At 41.9% G+C, this 20,085-nt stretch overlaps 2 protein-coding genes across 2 annotated transcripts in view; one reads left to right on the forward strand and one right to left on the reverse strand.

Annotated features, from left to right (window-relative positions):
- The window catches only part of LOC112217841 (plasma membrane calcium-transporting ATPase 1-like), a 51,748-nt gene extending 43,540 nt beyond the window's left edge, over positions 1-8,208 (reverse strand). Inside the window, exons 1-2 of the mRNA XM_024378464.2 lie at positions 8,109-8,208; positions 6,252-6,356 (exon numbers count right to left, since the gene is read on the reverse strand). The gene's annotated coding sequence lies outside the window, so the exon portion shown is untranslated. The remainder of the gene's footprint in view (positions 1-6,251; positions 6,357-8,108) is intronic.
- Positions 7,406-20,085, forward strand: part of LOC112218056 (GRAM domain-containing protein 4) — a 51,468-nt gene continuing 38,788 nt past the window's right edge. The window contains exons 1-2 of the mRNA XM_042327728.1: positions 7,406-7,715; positions 16,597-16,810. Of these exons, the coding sequence (XP_042183662.1) occupies positions 7,687-7,715; positions 16,597-16,810 (243 nt within the window). The 5' untranslated portion in view covers positions 7,406-7,686. The remainder of the gene's footprint in view (positions 7,716-16,596; positions 16,811-20,085) is intronic.

Below are 20,085 nucleotides of genomic sequence, written 5' to 3' on the forward strand. Positions count from 1 at the left end.
TCAAGTATCCCCTGATCAAGGCCCCATATCACCTCACTACTGCTGTGACTCAAGGTGACGTAAACCAACATATATTGTACACGCATACACACACCCTCATGTGCACGGATGCCCACATTAGGAGGAGGATTAAAGTACACTGTGCCTAAACACACAGCCAGATTATAGATGCACACATACACACAGACACAGCAGGATTATACACACACACACACACACACACTGCAGCTAGACAGCAGGATTAGAGGCACACACGAAAGAGAGACAGAGCGAGAGAGAGAGACAGACAGACAGACACAGACAGAGAGAGAGAAGGATTAGAATACAATTTAGAGTCTAGACCTTGTTGCCTCTCTGCAGAATGTGCAGACCTGATACTGTATGTAGGGTAGCAGAGAAAGATATCATATGATACCCTCCCTGCCAGTGGCCCTGTTTGAAAGCTACCCCTAACATGAAATTTGGCCAGTTCCACCGCAAAGAGGGATGAATCTGAAAAGCAGGGATCAGGCTACGTTTCACAATCACGTCAGCTTCTTTCTGAGTGGATTGTTGGTTGCTTGTGTCTAGTAGGCATTTTCAAGATCCTTTTTGCAGAGGTCTCTCTTTAGCTTAGTCATCTATTTCAGTTTTTACGCATGCTAAATGCACGTGGCCTACTGGTCAATGAGGCCTTTTGTTTGGGAGAGAGTAGGTCTGTGTCCATGAACTATGGTCATGTGTGGGCAAGAAAGCATTTTCAGGGGGCAGAGATAAAGAATTGATTCTAGCACCTTGCCAATCAACCAAGCATGGTCTGTTTATCAAATGTGGAGCTTGTGAAAGCCTAAAGCTGTTATTAGCCTAAAACTAAGGATTGTGTGAATTATTAGCAACTACAAGTCTTTGGTGTATCTTTAACTTAAAAGCAAAAGTAAAGTAAATTGACATGCATGACCCAGAAACACTACCACAAATGCACACACACACACACACACACACACACACAAACATAACCTCACTAATATTTTTCTCAATGGCTTAAAGCTGCTTCAGAAGTTTAATAATTAAAGAGGAAAACGCCATCAGTACTTTTAGGGACATATGCAGACAGATTAGCCCTATGGGCGTCACTGGGCAACGCACATATCATGGCTGCAACCATGGCATCTAATTAATTCACACCTTACCCACTTCACCTGTCTGTTAATCAAAGGACCCAGTAATGTTTGCAGTCCAGTTTTGTAGTCCAGGCACTGAGGAGAGGGTATGAAAAGGCAGTGGAAACTCCTCATTAACATTTCAGAAGTGAGAACCATTCAGTGAAAGCCAATGTTCCATCAGGTGACAGGAGAACAGCATCACGTTTCTGACATTACATGTTTGAACTGTGCTGTATAAAGTGATACAATTTGGAGCTAAATTATTAAATGAATGAAGTGAGAGCAAAGATCAAAGGTCAAATGGATGAGATGGTTTGTCACCAGGTTTGGGGTGTTCAATTTCACTATAATTCTGTCCATCCAACATATTTATTGAAATTCACTGCATAAGGATCTAATGGAGAATTTCCCAATCCATTTCAGTCAAGGTAAGCGGAAAAATCCTGTTACTTTGTATTTTGAGAGGAACATGCCTTTAACGCCTGTCTTTAAAAGGGATGTTCCACCCATAACTTAACCTAACATGATTTTGCCAAAAGGTTCTTGCTGCTTCTGTTTACATACGGTGCATTCGGAAAGTAATCAGGCCCCTTGACTTTTTCCACATTTTGTTACGTTACAGACTTAATATAAAATTGATTAAATACATATTTTCCTCGCCAATCTACACATGATACCTCATAATGACAAAGCGAAAGTAGGTTTTTAGAAATGTTTGCAAATTTATTCAAAATAAAAAACAAAAATACTTTATTTACATAAGTATGCAGACTCTTTGCTATGAGACTCGAAATTGAGCACACGTGCGTTGTGTTTCCATTGATGATCCTTGAGATGTTTCTACAACTTGATTGGAGTACACCTGTGGTAAATTCAAATGATTTGGAAAGGCACACACCTGTCTATAAGGGCCTGTCATGCTAAACAGTGTCCCCCTGCTAAAAAGTGTCCCCCTCCAGCGTCACAATGAGATTTGATGAGTTCTACTGTAGCTTCTGTTGCTAGGGCTGTTGCTAGAATTTGCAAAATTCTGATAGGATTACGTCATAAACCAAAGAGTCCATTGCTATGCTGGTTGCTTGGCTCTATTTTACCTCATAGCGGTCTCAAAGGAAGGAGAACGCGGGTAGTTCCAGTTCCATTTCCCCTCATAAGTGCTCGCTCATTCCACACAAAATTCTTACCTCAGAATCATTTTCTCCCAGGACAGTGTTTTTCTAGGACACTGCTCTCCTAGGACATTGTTTTTGACAGTGACCACTGTTGATTCAGAGGACCTAAAATACTGGAAAGAGAACACTTTCTTTTCCATATATTTGTCTTTATATAAGAACATATTGTTAAATAGGAAGAAATAATTTAAGCTGTTTTTAGATTGACGTTGCTAGCTACTGTTACTGTACTTATTTACCTCAGCCTGCCTAGTCAGCTAGCTAGCCAGCCAGCCAGTTTGATTTAGCTAATGTTAGCTAGCTAGCTAGCTAGCTTGCACTTCATTGGCATCCCTCGAAGAGATGTTCTTTTATCTTTCTAATCAGGCAAAGTACTATGAAGGCACCACTGATCTCGACAAAAGGTGCAACATTCAGAGAAATTCAGGGTAACGTTCAGCAGTTAACTTCTATTAGATAACTGGACTGATTTAGCTATGTACAACCATTTTCTATCTAGCTAGTTGGTCAACTACATGTTGCTAGCTATATATATATATATATATAGCTAGCAACATGCTATATATATATATATATATATATATATATATATATATATATATATATATATATATATATATATATATATATATAGTTCATTGGAGGCTGCTGAGGGAGGATGGCTCATAATGTCTGAAATGGAGTAAATGGTATGGCATCAAATAACAAGAGAGTGGAAGACAGACAGAGAACGATAGAGAAAGACAGAAGTGCAAATGTACTTAGACTTGAGTATTTCAACAACTCTTCTCTTCCAACTTGATTGGCAAGCATATGTACCTACGGGGGAAGGATGGCCAGCTATACTATACAGGAGGGTGATTTTTACTAAGGAGGAGAAGGAGGCCGTGCTGATCGAGATGCATGCTGGCCATTACGGAGTGAAGCGCATGATTGCCAAATCAGCCTACGCTTCTTCTGACGGGGAATTGTCAAGGAGGTGAACATCTGGGCAATTGAAATAACCTTTTGTTTATCAAACACATTCTATTGAATCTGAAATTATTATGATTTCAATGAATGTCACATCAGAGAGCAAACAATGTTTCAATTTGTCACTTTTTGCCAAAAGGTCAGTACCCTGTCTAGCCTGCAAGAAGTTTGAGAAGGCAAAGACTGTGGCATCAAAGTTGTTTAACCAAGGCACATGATCGGTATGTGTCCCAATTCAAATTGGGACACAAATTTTTTTGACCACAGCAGAGTTCAATATTATAGAATGTGTGTGTGTGTCAGTATCCTTACAAATATGAAAATCGGCATAATGTATGAGACAGATACGGATAAGAATAAAGTAAAGTAATCTTCTTTCTAACACTACAAATGTTAGGGGTGGACCTCATCGGATCCTTCACGAAATACAGAAATGGCAACAGCTGGTGTCTGACCCGACCGATCACTTTACCAAGTGGGTGGAGGCAATACCCATTAACATCAGTAAAGGAAGAGTATGTGTTTAACTCTAAATTCCATTCCGTAACCCATTAAAAAGGGTGCTTGGAACCAAAAATAGATTCTCATTTTGTATGATACCCATCAAGGACAAGACTGGTAAGACCACCTCCAAGGCGATGATGGACATCTTCAACACCCACGGTTCTCCTGAGATCATCATGAGTGACGAGATAATGAACGCTGGAACAAGGCACACACCTGTCTATATAAGGCCCCACAGTGAACAGTGCATGTCAGAGGAAAAACCAAGCCATGCCATAGAGCTCCGGGACAGGATCGTGTCGAGGCACAGATCTGGGAAAGCGTGCCAAACAATGTCTGCAGCATTGAAGGTCCCCAAGAATAAAGTGGAACCAACAAGACTCTTATTAGAGCTGTCTGCCCAGTCAAACTGAGCAATCGGGGTAGAAGGTCATTGGTGAGGGAGTGGACCAAGAACCCAATGGTCACTCTGACAGAGCTTCAGAGTTCCTATGTGCAGATGGGAGAACCTTCTAGAAGGACAACCATCTCTGCAGCACTCCACCAATCAGGCATTTATGGTAGAGTGGCCAGACGGAAGCCACTCCTCAGTAAAAGGCTCATGACAGCCAGCTTGGAGTTTGCCAAAACGCACCTAAAGAACGCAGGCCTTGATCTGATAAAAAAAAAGATTGAACTCTTTGGCCTGAATGCCAAGAGTCACATCTGGATGAAACTTGGCACCATCCCTACGGTGAGACATGGTGGTGGCAGCATCGTGCTGTGGGGATGTTTTTCAGTGGCAGGATCGAAGGAAAGATGAATGGAGCAAAGTACAGAGAGATCCTTGACGAAAGCACTCCAGAGTGCTCAGGACCTCAGACTGGGGCGAATGTTCACCTTCCAACAAGGCAACAACCCTAAACATACAGCCAAGGCACTGCAGGAGTGGCTTCGGGACAAGTCTCTAAATGTCCTTGAGTGCCCCAGACAGAGTCCGGACTTGAACCCGATCGAACTTCTCTGGAGAGATGTGAAAATAGCTGTGCAGTGACGCTCCCCATCCAACCTGACAGAGCTTGAGAGGACCTGCAGAGAGGAATGGGAGAAACTCCCCAAATACAGATGTACCAAGCTTGTAGTGTCATACCTGTCACTTTCTGACCTTTATTTCCTTTGTTTTTTATTTATTTAGTTTGGTCAGGGCGTGAGTTGGGGTGGGCAGTTTGTGTGTTTTTCTATATTGGGGTTTTGAGTTCAGCCTAGTATGGTTCTCAATCAGAGGCAGGTGTCGTTAGTTGTCTCTGATTGAGAATCATACCTAGGTAGCCTGGGTTTCACTTTTGAGTTGTGGGTGTTTGTTTCCGTGTGTGTGTTTGTTGCCACACGCTACTGGTTCGGTTTCGTTCATGTTCACGTTTATTGTTTTGTATTTTCATAGTGTTCCGTTTATATCTTAAAATAAACGTTATGGACACTTACCACGCTGTACATTGGTCCTCCGATCCTTCTCGCTTCTCCTCAGAGAGGGGATGCCGTTACAATACCCAAGAAGACTTGAGGCTGTAATCGCTACCAAAGGTGCTTCAACAAAGTACTGAGTAAAGGGTCTGAATACTTATGTAAATGTAATATTTCATTTTTTAAATTTTGCAAAACATTTCTGAAAACCCATAATGGCAAAGCAAAAACAGGTTATTGTGTGTGGTATGATGAGGGGGAAAGAAATATTTAATACATTTTAGAGCAATGCTGTAACGTAACAACATGTGGAAAAAGTCAAGGGGTCTGAATACTTTCCGGATGCACTGTAGTACACAGTAGGCTACTTTAGAAGAAATGTCTGTGCATCCAAATGTTCTACTGTATTTTAGGGAAAATATACCAATGTCATTTACTTTTATTCATCCTTTTTTCAAAAATAATGAAATATGATTTGCAGTGTTGGAAGAAATCAAATATGTTCAACTCACAAGATGCTGGCAAGTATAATGTGATACTGCCAACTTGTGGTCATTGTAGAACACAACACCTGTAATCTATCTCGAAACGTGTTTAGGTTTTTTGCAAGAGCTCTAGGCCAGAATTGACATTATAATGGAATACATTCGAGGCTCTGAATATATCCTAGAAGAAAAAAGTAACATGCATGAACAATGAAGAGAGATACCGGTAAAGTACATATGAACTTTACCGGTGTGGTAGATTGTTTTACTACATTTTAAACCAAGTATACTCAGTACACTGCTTCTATTGCACGATAGTATATACAAGGGCACACTTCTGGAGAAGTTTGGCGAAGCGGTGGCTGTGTCCTTTGAAGCCCTAAAAATACCTCACTTTCAGCTTCACCCCACACTGACACATTTGGTGGAGAATGCAGGCCCAACACTACAGGACATGAGAACAAAAACACTTACGGAGGTTCCCCCATTACAGTGATCAAGGACCCTAAAAGAGTCATTAAGGGGGTTCTCCTTACCTGATGATGACCAGTCGTATGTGGTGAGAACTTCACAATGCTGCCTGGGAGGAGGAACAGGCCCAACAACTGAAGCAACAGGGAGCCACCCTTTTCATGTGCTGCCTGCAGAAGAGATTAGGCAGTTTAACTTTTCATTCATCTTTTGACCTTTTCATTTGTATTCAGGTACTTTTATTTTCCATGTTTGAGATGTTGTAATATATATAATATATACAATTGAGATTTAAAATGTAGATTTTTTGGGATGAGTTGGAAAAGCAGCCATCAAGTGCTCAGCATATGTGGGAACTCCTTCAACACTTTTGGAAAAGCATTCCAGGTGAAGCTGGTTGAGAGAATGCCAAGAGTGTGCAAAGCTGTCATCAAGGCAAAGGGTGGCTATTAGAAGAATCTCAAATATATAAAATATATTTGGATTTGTTTAACACTTTTTGGTTAATACATGATTCCATGTGTGTTATTTCATAGTGTTGATGTCTTCACTATTATTCTACAATGGAGAAAATAAAGAAAAACCCTTGAATGAGTAGGTATCCTAAAACTTTTGATAGGGAGTGTACATAACACAGTATAACATAGTGGTGTCCTCCTATAGCCTTTTTCAGACTCCACCATACCCCCAGTGACCTTCACCATACCCCCAGTGACCTTCACCATACCTCCAGTGACCTTCACCATACCTCCAGTGACCTTCACCATACTCCCATTGACCCTTCACATCAATGTAGCCTTCCTGCAGAAGCCCCTTTCCTCCTGAGCAAAATACCCATGACACCCAACAGACAGGTGATCACCCACTGGGTGTGAGCATATGAGACCCTAAAATGCACACATTGCAGCCTCCATCCTTCTCACCCATTGGCCTTACACCATTGGAAATGAAAACATGATATGCTCTATCAGTCAATGTTAATGGAAAAACTATTCTATCATGTCAATAGATCACAACTTTTTTTGTGAAAGTTTCAGTGAGTCTCTCTATAGGCCATACCTATAACACCCTTCCTACGTACGTTTATTTATAGCTGTGTCACGTTTTAATTTTAGGACATTTCTTTGTGTAGCTAGTTGCTGTAGAAAAGAAACTCTGTTCTGTGAAAACATTAATTGGCGGCCCCTTTAAGAGTTTAGTCGCTGACATTGACGAAATTTCCTGGTAGCGTGAACGCCTCATTCACTGTAAGGCTCCAACATACATTTTAAACAGGGTATTGTTGTCGAATGAGTTCATAAAACTCGTAGAACGCAGCGGGACGTCATCGCACCCCCACCCTTTTTTTGTGTGGACCTCTTGCATTGTTTGCCATAAGATAATTTTATTTATGGAGTTCAATGTAAATACTTGGGCGTGAGCCGGGCGGACCAACGGAGGGTTTCTTTGAAACAAGGTGGCAGGTGGGAAAAGGCGACCTACGGAGTAACGATAGCGTTAATGAAACTTTGTTACCGATTTCGTTATGGGTAAGAAACTTTCTGACCGCTTCTTATTTATTCAACCCGATAGTTCTAAGTGCAACAGGCATAGTCGTGTCGTGCAATTCATTTAGGTTAATTGCACGACGTTGGTTTAACTTGATATCACGCTCTCATTCTGCACTCATTGGCTACTCTAGATAGAGAACTTGTCAACGTGTCTTCCCCTGACTGCATTTGAAGTTTTTGGATACAATTACAATACATGTTATTTATTTTCATTATGTAGTATTGCCTCTTGTGTTAGCCATCAGTACGACTAAAACTGGATAATTTTGTGTCAGATTTACAATAGTTATACAATGTTCTTCATGATTATCTGGTGAGGTGCAACATTGTTATCGTGAAATGATAGCCTACACGTGTTGTATAAAACCTCACCCAAACGTCTTGCACCGGAACATTCAGATTCTGAGGTGGGCTGGGCATCCTGGGATATCCCAGCTGTCAATAATCCTACCCCCCCTCCATTAATACCATAACACAGTCCATAATATTGTCATCTTATATTAACCCCCTCATGTCTATACACAAGAACAGAAAATAAATAGGGAATTCCATGGCATTACTGAACTGCCCAAACAATTGGAGTGATGGGCTTTCACTAGGGTTGTATTCAATACGTCTTGCAATGGAAACCATTTACAAGGTTTGGGCGGTATCCAGATGATTTTCATACTGTTCCTGTACCATATTGGGGTATATGGCATTACTGGCAGTAAACACAAGGGGCGCTATCTTTCCAAATGTATTATATGTTTTTTTAAATATATGCTAAAAAAGTAATAGCAAATTCCCATAGCGGATGCTAGGTAAACGCTAACAAGCGCACAAACTAAATGCAAGAACAGCCAATCCAGCTCAAATATATACAACTATCTCAACCAAATATATCACTGGATAAAATGTATTTGGCACATCCTAGTTAATTTATTTCATAAGATATTTAGCAAGCAAACAGTGAATTAAGTGTAACTTGATCAACTCTCTTGTGCTGCTCAACAGTGGTTAGTCGCGTCATGGTTGCTCCATGTGCTCTTTGTAAAAGAGCATGCAATGTGACTAGCTCTTGAATTTTGTTGTAAAAAATAGAGGAAAAGAGGAAATTCACTTAAGTTACACCTCTGAAGAATGACGAAGTCTACTTATACATATTCACAAATTCGGTGTGGGAGTTTCCATGTGGAGTTGATAAACATCGACAAATAGGGCATTGACAGCTGTCAGTGTAGCTAGCTAGCATGCTAACCTGATCTACATAGCTAGCTATCTTGCTAACCTTATCTAGCTAGCTAATGTTATGTGTTGTTACTGTTTAAAACATAACTATATTCAAAAGATTAGCCAGCTGGCTCTATGGCTGGTTCTGTAGCTGGATTTGCCATAAGCATTGATTTAGGGAACTTCACCACAGATGGATTTGACTTTGCCAACTATTGTTATCTTCAAATTTTTCTTATCTTACATAAATTGCGAATTCAGAATAGAATAGTTAGAATAAGATGCCGCTCCGGTAATATGGATAACTGTTGACAGATACCTGATATGTGTATTTATACATTGTAATGGACAATGGGGCGGCAGGGTAGCCTAGTGGTTGGACTAGTAACCGGAAGGTTGCAAGTTCAAATCCCTGAGCTGACAAGGTACAAATCTGTCGTTCTGCCCTTGAACAGGCAGTTAACCTAGGCCGTCATTGAAAATAAGAATTTGTTCTTAACTAACTTGCCTAGTTAAATAAAGGTAAAATAAAATGGTGCAAATTTTGGTAGGTAGGCTGCTAGCATGCCCCGGTACTACAAAGCCAAGTCAACCCGTGCTCATTGTTCTCATGGGGGAAGTGAAATGTTAGGCTACAATGGCTTTGCTCATGATCTCTTCTTGAATTCTGTTTGTTTTTTTGCGGGAGCCTTTTCATTATCTGGAAGACACTTGGGGTTTATATCTAATGTTACACCAATTAAAGCAGTGAAGCAACTTTAGTGGGCAAAACCATTCATCTTCGGGCGACGGGGGGAGCTCGTTTGCAAAATGCTATCATACCACGCAATTATACCATTTTATAAAATGGTCATATATATAACAGATTAGCTAAAAAAATAAGTGAACATTTACAAATTATCCAATGGATTATGATAATTTTCTGGTATTTTAGTTTGCTCCATGGGTCAGTCGGCCAAGTGGACACAAGGCTGTTTGGCTTATCTCAGTCGTGAAAAGGAATAACTTTGAAGCTCTTTCTGATTAATAAACAATGCCATGCTGGTGGGTGGTAACGTTCAACTAAAACCCAGCCCTGAAATGAAACGTAGACTGAAAAGAATGTGTCACATCATAGGAAAAGACATCTCCTGTGCTACATGCGCAACACAAGTCCTTCTCTCACCCCCCTGCAAATCAGATCACGCCTTCATTCTGCTCCTCCCCACCTATAGGCATAATCTTAAAACAGGAAGCTCCCGTGGTAAGGGCTGTTAACGGTTAGTCTGACCAATCGGAATCTATGCTTCAAGATTATTATTTTTGTGTGTTTTCACCCCTTTTTTTCTCCCCAATTTCGTGATATCCAATCGGTAGTAGTTACAGTCTTGTGTCATCGCTGCAACTCCCGTACGGACTCGGGAGAGGCGAAGGTCGAGAGCCATGCATCCTTCGAAACACAACCCAACCAAGCTGCACTGCTTCTTGACACAATGCCCATCCAACCCGGAAGCCAGCCGCACCAATGTGTCGGAGTCAACACCGTACACCTGGCGACCGTGTCAGCGTGCACTGCGCCCGGCCCACCACAGGAGTCACTAGAGCGCGATGAGACAAGGATATCCCTGCCGGCCGAACCCTCCTTAACCCGGATGACGCTTGGCCAATTGTGTGCAGCCCCATGGGCCTCCCGGTCGGGGCCGGCTGCGACAGAGCCTGGACTCGACCCAGAATCTCTAGTGGCACAGCTACAGTGGGGCAAAAAAGTATTTAGTCAGCCACCAATTGTGCAAGTTCTCCCAGTTAAAAAGATGAGAGGCCTGTAATTTTCATCATAGGTACACTTCAACTATGACAGACAAAATTAGAATATTTTTTCCAGAAAATCACATTGTAGGATTTTGAATGAATTTATTTGCAAATTATGGTGGAAAATAAACTTTTATTGACCAAATACTTATCTCAATACTTTGTTTTATACCTTTTGTTGGCAATGAGAGGTCAAACGTTTTCTGTAAGTCTTCACAAGGTTTTCACACACTGTTGCTGGTATTTTGGCCCATTCCTCCATGCAGATCTCCTCTAGAGCAGTGATGTTTTGGGGCTGTTGCTGGGCAACACAGACTTTCAACTCCCTCCATAGATTTTCTATGGGGTTGAGATCTGGAGACTGGCTAGGCCACTCCAGGACCTTGAAATGCTTCTTACGAAGCCACTCCTTCGTTGCCCGGGCGATGTGTTTGGGATCATTGTCATGCTGAAAGACCCAGCCACGTTTCATCTTCAATGCCCTTGCCGATGGAAGGAGGTTTTCACTCAATCTCACGATATATCTCACGATACATGGCCCCATTCATTCTTTCCTTTAGTCGTCCTGGTCGTCCTGGTCCTTTTGCAGAAAAACAGCCCCAAAGCATGATGTTTCCACCCCCATGCTTCACAGTAGTTATGGTGTTCTTTGGATGCAACATAGCATTCGTTGTCTTCCAAACACGACGAGTTGAGTTTTTAACAAAAAGTTATATTTTGGTTTCATCTGACCATATGACATTCTCCCAATCTTCTTCTGGATCATCCAAATGCTCTCTAGCAAATTTCAGACAGGCCTGGACATGTACTGGCTTAAGCAGGGGGACACGTCTGGCACTGCAAGATTTGAGTCCCTGGCGGCGTAGTGTGTTACTGATGGTAGGCTTTGTTACTTTGGTCCCGGCTCTCTGCAGGTCATGAGGACTGTGCTCTCGTTCTTCGCGGCCGACGGAGTAAGTCATTTTATGCGTGTTAACCCTCGCAAGGCTGCCGGCTCAGACGGCATCCCAAGCTGCATCCTTGGAGCATGTGCAGACCAGCTGGCTGGAGTGTTTATGGACATATTCAATCTCTCCATATGCCAGTCTGTTGTCCCCACTTGCTTTGAGATGTCCAACGTTGTTCCTGTACCCAAGAAAGCAAAGGTAACTGAACTAAATTACTATTGCCCTGTAGCACTCACTCCTGTCATTGAAGTGCTTTGAGAGGCTAGTTAAGTACCATATCAAATTTTATTAGTCACATGCGCCGAATACAACAGGGAAGCACAGCATAGAGCTGTCCAGTGACACAAGCCTACCAGACGAGCTAAACTACTTCTATGCTACATGCATGAGAGCACCAGCTGTTCCGGAATACTGTGTGACCACGTTCCTTGGTGTCCACATCACCAACAAACTAACATGGTCCAAGCACCCCAAGACAGTTGTGAAGAGGGCACGACAAAACCTATTCCCCCCTCAGGAGACTGAAAAGATTTGGCATGGGTCCTCAGATCCTCAAAAGGTTCTACAGCTGCACCATCGAGAGCATCCTGTCTGGTTGCATCACTGCCTTGTATTGCAACTGCTTGGACTCCAACCGCAAGGCACTACAGAGGGTAGTGCGAACGGCCCGGGAACATCGCTGGGGCCAAGCTTCCTGCCATCCAGGACCTCTTTACCAGGCGGGGTTAGAGGAAAGCCCTAAAAATTGTCAAAGACCCCAGTCACCCCAGTCATAGACTGTTCTCTCTGCTGCCGCACGGCAAGCGGTACCGGAGCGCCAAGTCTAGGTCCAAGGGGCTTCTAAACAGCTTCTACCCCCAAGCCATAAGGCTCCTGAACGTCTAGTCAAATGGCTACCCAGACTATTTGCATTGCCCCTTTTTACACCACTGCTACTCTGTCATCTATGCGTAGTCACTTTGTAAGTATTTCAATGTAAGGTGAAATTTTATTCGTCACATGTTGTATTTGGCGCATGTGACTAATAAAATGTTATTTGATTCAGGCGCAACAGTGCCTCTTCAACCTCAGGAGGCTGAAGAAATTCAACTTGGCCCCTAAGACTCTCTCACAAACTTCTACAGATGCACCATTGAGAGCATCCTGTCGGGCTGTATCACTGCCTGGTACAGCAATTGCACTGTCCGCAATGACAGGGCTCTCCAAAGGGTGGTGTGGTCAGCCCAACGCAATACCAGGGCACACAACATTCCCTCCAGGACATATACAGCACCTTGTGTCAAAGGAAGGCCAAGAAGATCATCAAGGACATCAGCCACCTGATCCACGGCCTGTTCACCCAGCTACTATCTAGAAGGCAGTACAATACAGGTGCATAAAGCTGGGACAGAGAGACTGCGAAACAGCTTTAATTTCAAGGCCATCAGACTGTTAAACAGTCATCACTAGCTGGCCACCGCCGAGTATCCTGCCCTGAACCTTAGTCCCTGTTCTAGCCAACTACCATCCGGTACGCCACCCTGTTCAGAGACTGCTGCCGTATGTACATATTCATTAAACACTGGTCACTTTAATAACGTTTACATACTGTTCCACCCACTTTATATGTATATAGTGTATTCTAGTCATGGCTCATCCTATATAATTATATTTATTTTTATGGATTGTGTGTATTGTTTTTATTTATTGCTGCACTGTTGGAGCTAGAAACAAACATTTCTCTGCAACTGTGATAACATCTGAGCCTCTGTGTATGTGACCAATAAATGTTGATTTGATTTGACTTACACAAAGTGGGCAGTTTGGATGTCATTTCAAGCCCAAATATATCATACTTTGACAAACATTATGAATAACTGACTTAAATTGTTGTGCAACAATTTTTGCAAATGTATTACAAGTAAAAAAAACACCTTATTTACATACGTATTCAGACCCTTTGGTATGAGACTTGAAATTGAGCTCGGCTGCATCTCGTTTGCATTGCTCATCCTTGTGACATTTCTACAACTTGATTGGAGGTCCACCTGTGGTAAACTCAATTGATTGGACATGATTTGGAAAGTCACACACCTGTCTATATAAGGTCTTACCGTTGATAGTGCATGTCAGAGCAAAAACCAAGCCACGAGGCCCTTTCCTACCGAGCAACTTGCCATGACTGGCGGGGTTATTTTATTTGTATAATGGAGAGATGTTATTGTATACAAATGTAAGCATAATTTGAAATGATTGTTTTAGTCAAATATTAGGCTTCTTGCGGTCAATTTGCAGTCTAAAATATATTTGGTATGATGTTCTGACCATCCACTGAAGAAATAATTGTCTCACTGCTGAATCTAGTCGATGATCCCTGGCGTAAAAGATTGAGGTTCTTTCTCATTGCTCCATTTACTTTACACAGATGAACACCTTTCTGCTTATGATTTTGTTACAATCTGTAGGGATCAGCTTATGTCAAACCCCTTAACTCAAAAAGATTAATGGTTATATGGTTATTAATGGTTAACCGGAGGAAATAGGTGCGTGACTTGCACAGGCCGATCTTGTCCAACCCACTGATTGTGTTTGTTGATTGATGATCCCTCCCCAGCACCCCACTCCTGTGGGATAATGGACAGGCTGCCACTATAAACCTCTGATAGTATCATTCATTACGACATGAGGCCTGTCGTCCGTGAGCTGGATCTAGAATGAGACGGACTACCCTGGAGCTTTATACACTGGACAAAATTATTAAGGAAACATGTCAAGTTTTTCATGAACTGAAATATAAGATCCCAGAGATTTTCCATAAGGACAAAAAGTATATTTCTCTCATTCTGTATACAAATGAGTTTACTTCCATGTTAGTGAGCATTTCTCCTTTGCCAAGATAATCCATCCACCTGACAGGTGTGGCATATCAAGAAGCTGGTTTAACAGCATGATCATTACACAGGTGTACAGGTGGGGACAATAAAAGGCCACTCTAAAATGTACAGTTTTGTCACACAATACAATGCCACACATGTCTCAAATTTTAGTAGAGCGTGCAATTGGCATGCTGACTGCAGGAATGCCCACCAGAGGTGTTGCCAGAGAATGTAATGGTCATTTCTCTACCATAAGCCACCTCCAATGTCGTTTTAGAGAACTTGGCAGTACGTCCCACTGGCCTCTCAACCACAGACTATGTGTGTGGTGTCTTGTGGGCGAGCGGTTTGCAGGTGTGAATGTTGTGAACAGATTGTCCCATGGTGACGGTGGGGTTATGGTATGGCAGGCATAAGCTATGGACAGCAAACACAATTGCATTTTATCAATGGCAATTTGAATGCACAGAGATACCATGACGAGATGCTGAGGCCCATTGTCTTGCTATTCATCTGCCGCCATGCCATGTTTCAGCATAATGATGCACAAGGATCTATGCACAATTCCTGGAAGCTGAAATTGTCCCAGTTCTTCCATGGCCGGCATTCTCACCCATTAAGCATGTATTGGATGCTCTCGATCGACGTGTACGTCAGAGTGTTTTAGTTTCTGCCAATATCCAGAAATTTCGCACAGCCATTGAAGAGGAGTGGGACAACATTCCAAGGGCCACAATCAACTGCTTGATCAACTCTATACGAAGGAGATGTCGTGCTGCGTGAGGCAAATGGTGGTAACACCAGATACTGGCTGGTTTTCTGATCCAGACCTCTTACTTTTTTTAAAGGTATCTGTGACCAACAGATGCATATCTGTATTCCCAGTCATGTGACATCCATAAATTAGGGCCTAATGAATTTATTTCAATTGACTGATTTCCTTATGATCTGTAACTCCGTTAAATCTTTGACATTGTTGCATGTTTCATTTTATATTTGTATTCAGTTAATTTCCAGAGCAGGCAACACATGTTTGATCCCAGGACATGTTTTATACTATAGGTCAGTCTGTTAGCACTCCTGAGGGCGGGTTCCAATTCTGTACTTCTGATTGGCTTTCTTCTGTGCTCTGGGTGGAAATGCAGGATCTAAGATTTTAATTCCTCCTAAATTTAAACTTGGGATCTAATGTTATAAAGGGCAACTTTTCACCCGTCTCATGATGAATGGGTGCTATGGTGCGATGATGAAATTTGGCTGTGTAGCACATCTCTTTCTCTCTTTTTCGCTTTCTATCTTTTCCACTCCGTCTTTCAGTCTCTTCCCGATCTCGCTGTCTGGGCAGAGGCTAAAGGGTCCAGCTTTCTCTCTTACCTACATACAGTAAAGAGATCATGCAGGGGCGGTCCAGTCCTAAAATGATTGCCTAACTCACCCGCACGCCTTCTGTCACAAGCTCATTGGACTCATACCACTCGGACCCTACTTTAGGAAGCTGGTGCAACATGTATAACCATCCAGTTAAGTTTTGGAGAAAGAATACTTTTTAGAATAGTGGATTCTAGATTACAAGGGGTCAAAGTTAAGAAGGTAGAATATAGACATTTGGCTATCATAATACTGAATGTTTATTGTATCTTAATTTCCTTGTAAGGCTGAAGTATTCAATGTTTCCATTGTCTTATCATAGGGATAAGTGATATGGGAGTTGTTCATTCTCCAATAAGTCTCATTACTGATATGAGTAGAGGTTTTTATTTCTCCCGTAGGAGATTGCAGAGAAATTATGTCATGCTGAATTGAATGACTATGTGGATGCAATTCATACCATCCTGATGCCTGTAATAGAATGCAACGTCATGTGAAGTGCACAAGTAAGTACTATATTGTTGCACAGGAATCTTTGAGTTGGCATTTCAAATTGCTCATAGAATTTTCAGATATTTTTATTGAAGACAATTCAACCTTTTTATCTCATGGAGACGTGCCCTGGTCAGTGAGTTGCCGGTAAAATATTTGATTGTAATCACTTGTCTTTCTTCCTTTTTGTCCCTGCAGGGATGCCATATGCCACGTTAAGATAAAGACCAAGACGACTGTGTTGAACATGCTAAAGCGATTGGACAAAATCCGGTTTCGGGGCCAACGGCCAGATGTGTTCCTGGATCTTGGTGAATCGCCCAACACATCTGACACTGAATGTAGCGAAGAGATCCTGATGAAGCCTAAGCCCTTGCTGAAAATTAAAGACACTGAAGAACTGCAAGACCCTGTGAGTGCTCCTGTAAGTGAATATTGGTATTATAATATAACCACAGAAATTGTATCTCTTCAGACTTCACTTCCCCTAATTCTCTCTCAAACAAAATATGTCATTGTTTTGCATTCCTAATCTAGTTTCTTCCAGATCACTTCATGAAGTCCACCCACTAGCCATCTCGAGGTGCCGCCGCCAGTTTCGGGGGAATTTCGCCCATAATGTCTTCCTTTTGACGTTTATGCAAACCCCTTTCTGTTGATTTTAGTCCACTCAAGGATTGAGAGAAAGCTGTCCAATCGCTGTCTGCGTCACTGCAGGCCTTAGTCAGACTAGAGCAGACCAGGGCCTAGCTGCAGCATACTACCGGCCAACTCAACTTCGCTTAGTGCATGAGAAGAACAAGTATTTTTCAATTATCTTATTTCATTTGTCTGCATATTCTTGTGCTTTCATGTTCTTATTTTTTTGAGCGAGGTTGATAACTTCTTTTTTGAAGAAGTTTGAAGATGGAGAAATATCTTTCATTTCAAACTATGATTTCAAACAGATCAAAGTTATGAGTCATTTGATCACGTCATCACACACTATTTAGTTACAAATTGAACTTTAAATAAATGGGTTGACTCTTCACATGATGATTTCACTGAACAACAAAAGAAAGGAAATATTGAATGATCCCCAATGATCCATCGCATCTCCCAAAAGCGTTTTCAACATACATCTGTAAAACGATAGTCTAGAAACTAAAGCTGTGGTTGTCTTCTTCTCAAGCTTCCATGTCTTCTCCCTGGACCACAATGTCCACCTCTTGAACGTCAGACTCTGACTCTTCACTGTCACTTTCCAACCTTGTTGTAGATGGCTTGTTGTCAGGCTCAAAAAGTCTCAAATCTGCCTAGATGGCCGCCAATTTTTCAACGCTTGTATTGGTCAGCCTGATGCGTGCTTTGGTGTGTGTGTTCCCAAACATGGACCAGTTGCTCTCTGAGTTGGCTGATGTTGGTGTGATTTGGAGGATGATCGAGGCAACGGGAAAAAGCCTCAGATCCACGGTCCCTTCCAGCAGGTGGCTGATGAGATGTTGGCATGACTGCCATATTGCAACTCCATCCCAAAGCCCTTGCTTGGAAGTGTACTTGGTCAGACTGCCAAGAACCTTGTCCTCATCCAGGCCAAGGTGGTGAGACACGTTAGTGATGACACCATAGGCCTTGTTGATCTCTGCACCAGACAGGATGCTCTTGCCAGCATACTTGGGGTCCAACATGTATGCTGCAGCATGTATGGGCTTCAGGCAGAAGTCTTCATGTTTTTTTTTGTATTTCAGAACTACAGTTTCCTCTGCTTGGAGAATCAGTGAAGTGAGCAGGGCAGTACGGATTTCTTCTCTTACATCTGCAAGCAGAGTCTGAACATCAGACAGGATGGCATTGTCTCCCTCAATCCGTGCAATGGCTACTGCTACAGGTTTCATGCTGCTTACCACTCTCTCCCAAAATACATCATCCAAGAGGATAATCTTGATTGGTCTGTCCATATCAGCATACTGTGCTTGGAGAGACTCCTTCCCCTCCAGGAGACTGTCAAACATGACAACAAGACCACCCTAACAGGTGTTGCTGGGCAGCTTCAATGTGGTGCTCTTATTCTTCTCACTTTGCTTGGTGAGGTAGATTGCTGCTATAACTTGATGACCCTTCAAATACCAAACCATTTCCTTGGCTCTCTTGTAGAGTGTATCCATTGTTTTCAGTGCCATGACGTCCTTAACGAGCAGATTCAATGCATGAGCAGCACAGCCAATAGGTGTGATGTGAGGCTAGGACTCCTCCACTTTAGACAAAGCAGCCTTCATGTTTGCAGCATTGCCTGTCGCCAATGCAAATACCTTCTGTGATCATTGATGGCTGCCTTCAGCTCATCTGCGATGTAGAGACCGGTGTGTCTGTTGTCCCTTGTGTATGTGCTCTTGTAGAACACTGGTTGAGGGGTGGAGATGATGTAGTTAATTATTCCTTGCCCACAAACATTCAACCACCCATCAGATATTATTACAATACATTCTGCTTTCTCTATGATTTGCTTGACCTTCATTTGAACTCTGTTGAACTCTGCATCCAGGAAATGAGTAGATAAAGCATGTCTGGTTGGAGGGGTGTATGCTGCGTGAAGAACATTCAGAAATGTCTTCCAATACACATTGCCTGTGAGTATCAGAGGTGAACCATTTGCATACACAGCTTGAGCAAGAAAAAAAAACTTCTGATACCAGGAGGAACATGAGCTTTTGCTATCGAAAAGGTGTCTGATTCATCATTTTCACCTCAAATAGAAGTAGAGGGACTATTGTTAGAGGTTGCTTGTTGTGAGCGCTGAGGGAACTTTATGCACTTGGCCAGATGATTCTGCATCGTTGTTGCATTCCTCACATGTGATTTGGCACAGTATTTGCAAATGTTCACAGCTTTTCCTTCTACATTAGCTGCAGTGAAATGTCTCCACACATCAGATGGTGCCCGTGGCATTTTCCTGTAAAGATACAAAAACAAATCAAATTCCATGTACAGATAAAAGTTAAGCAGTTAGATTAAACAACTCCTTTGTAAGATAAATGTTTTAAAATGAAACATGTATGGAAACGGGTGAATTAACACTCCTCGGTTAGCAGGCTCAAGCAAGCTAAAACCCACATGGGCTTAACATCCCATGGAAAATTTCCAGAAAAATTCCAGAAATTTACCAAAAAATGTCCAACCCTTTGCAACCCTACACCAGATCTTATTCAGGGACTTCATAGCAAAGCTGTTGAATACATATGCACGCACCACTTTTCCGTTTTTGAATTTTTGGAAACAATTTGGACAATTTTGTGTATGTCCATTACATGATATCCAAATAAAAATCCATTTAAATGACAGGTTGTAATGCAACAAAATAGTAAAAATGTCAAGGGGATGAATACCTTTGCAAGCAACTGTATTTATCTCCACAGCCTACCTATTTTAACTTTATACAAAGCATTTTCATTGTTATCTGTGACATTGCTACATAGCCTACAAGGGTAGACCATTCAATTTGACATTTTTATAAAATAGAGTTTTTGAGTGCGCCCCATTTAAAAAAATAATAATAATAAAAAATACATACAGGTAGTCTACACACTTTCACACGTAGCTCAATCCAAGTGGCGCTACAGAGGCTCCATGTGTAGCAAGTTAAGTGGGAGATTTCTAATCGATGCAAAATGGAATCAAAATTACAGAATTACATTGGCTAAATGAGAAGGA

Source organism: Oncorhynchus tshawytscha, linkage group LG01 (genome assembly GCF_018296145.1).
Source record: "Oncorhynchus tshawytscha isolate Ot180627B linkage group LG01, Otsh_v2.0, whole genome shotgun sequence".
Classification (NCBI taxonomy): Eukaryota; Metazoa; Chordata; class Actinopteri; order Salmoniformes; family Salmonidae; genus Oncorhynchus; species Oncorhynchus tshawytscha.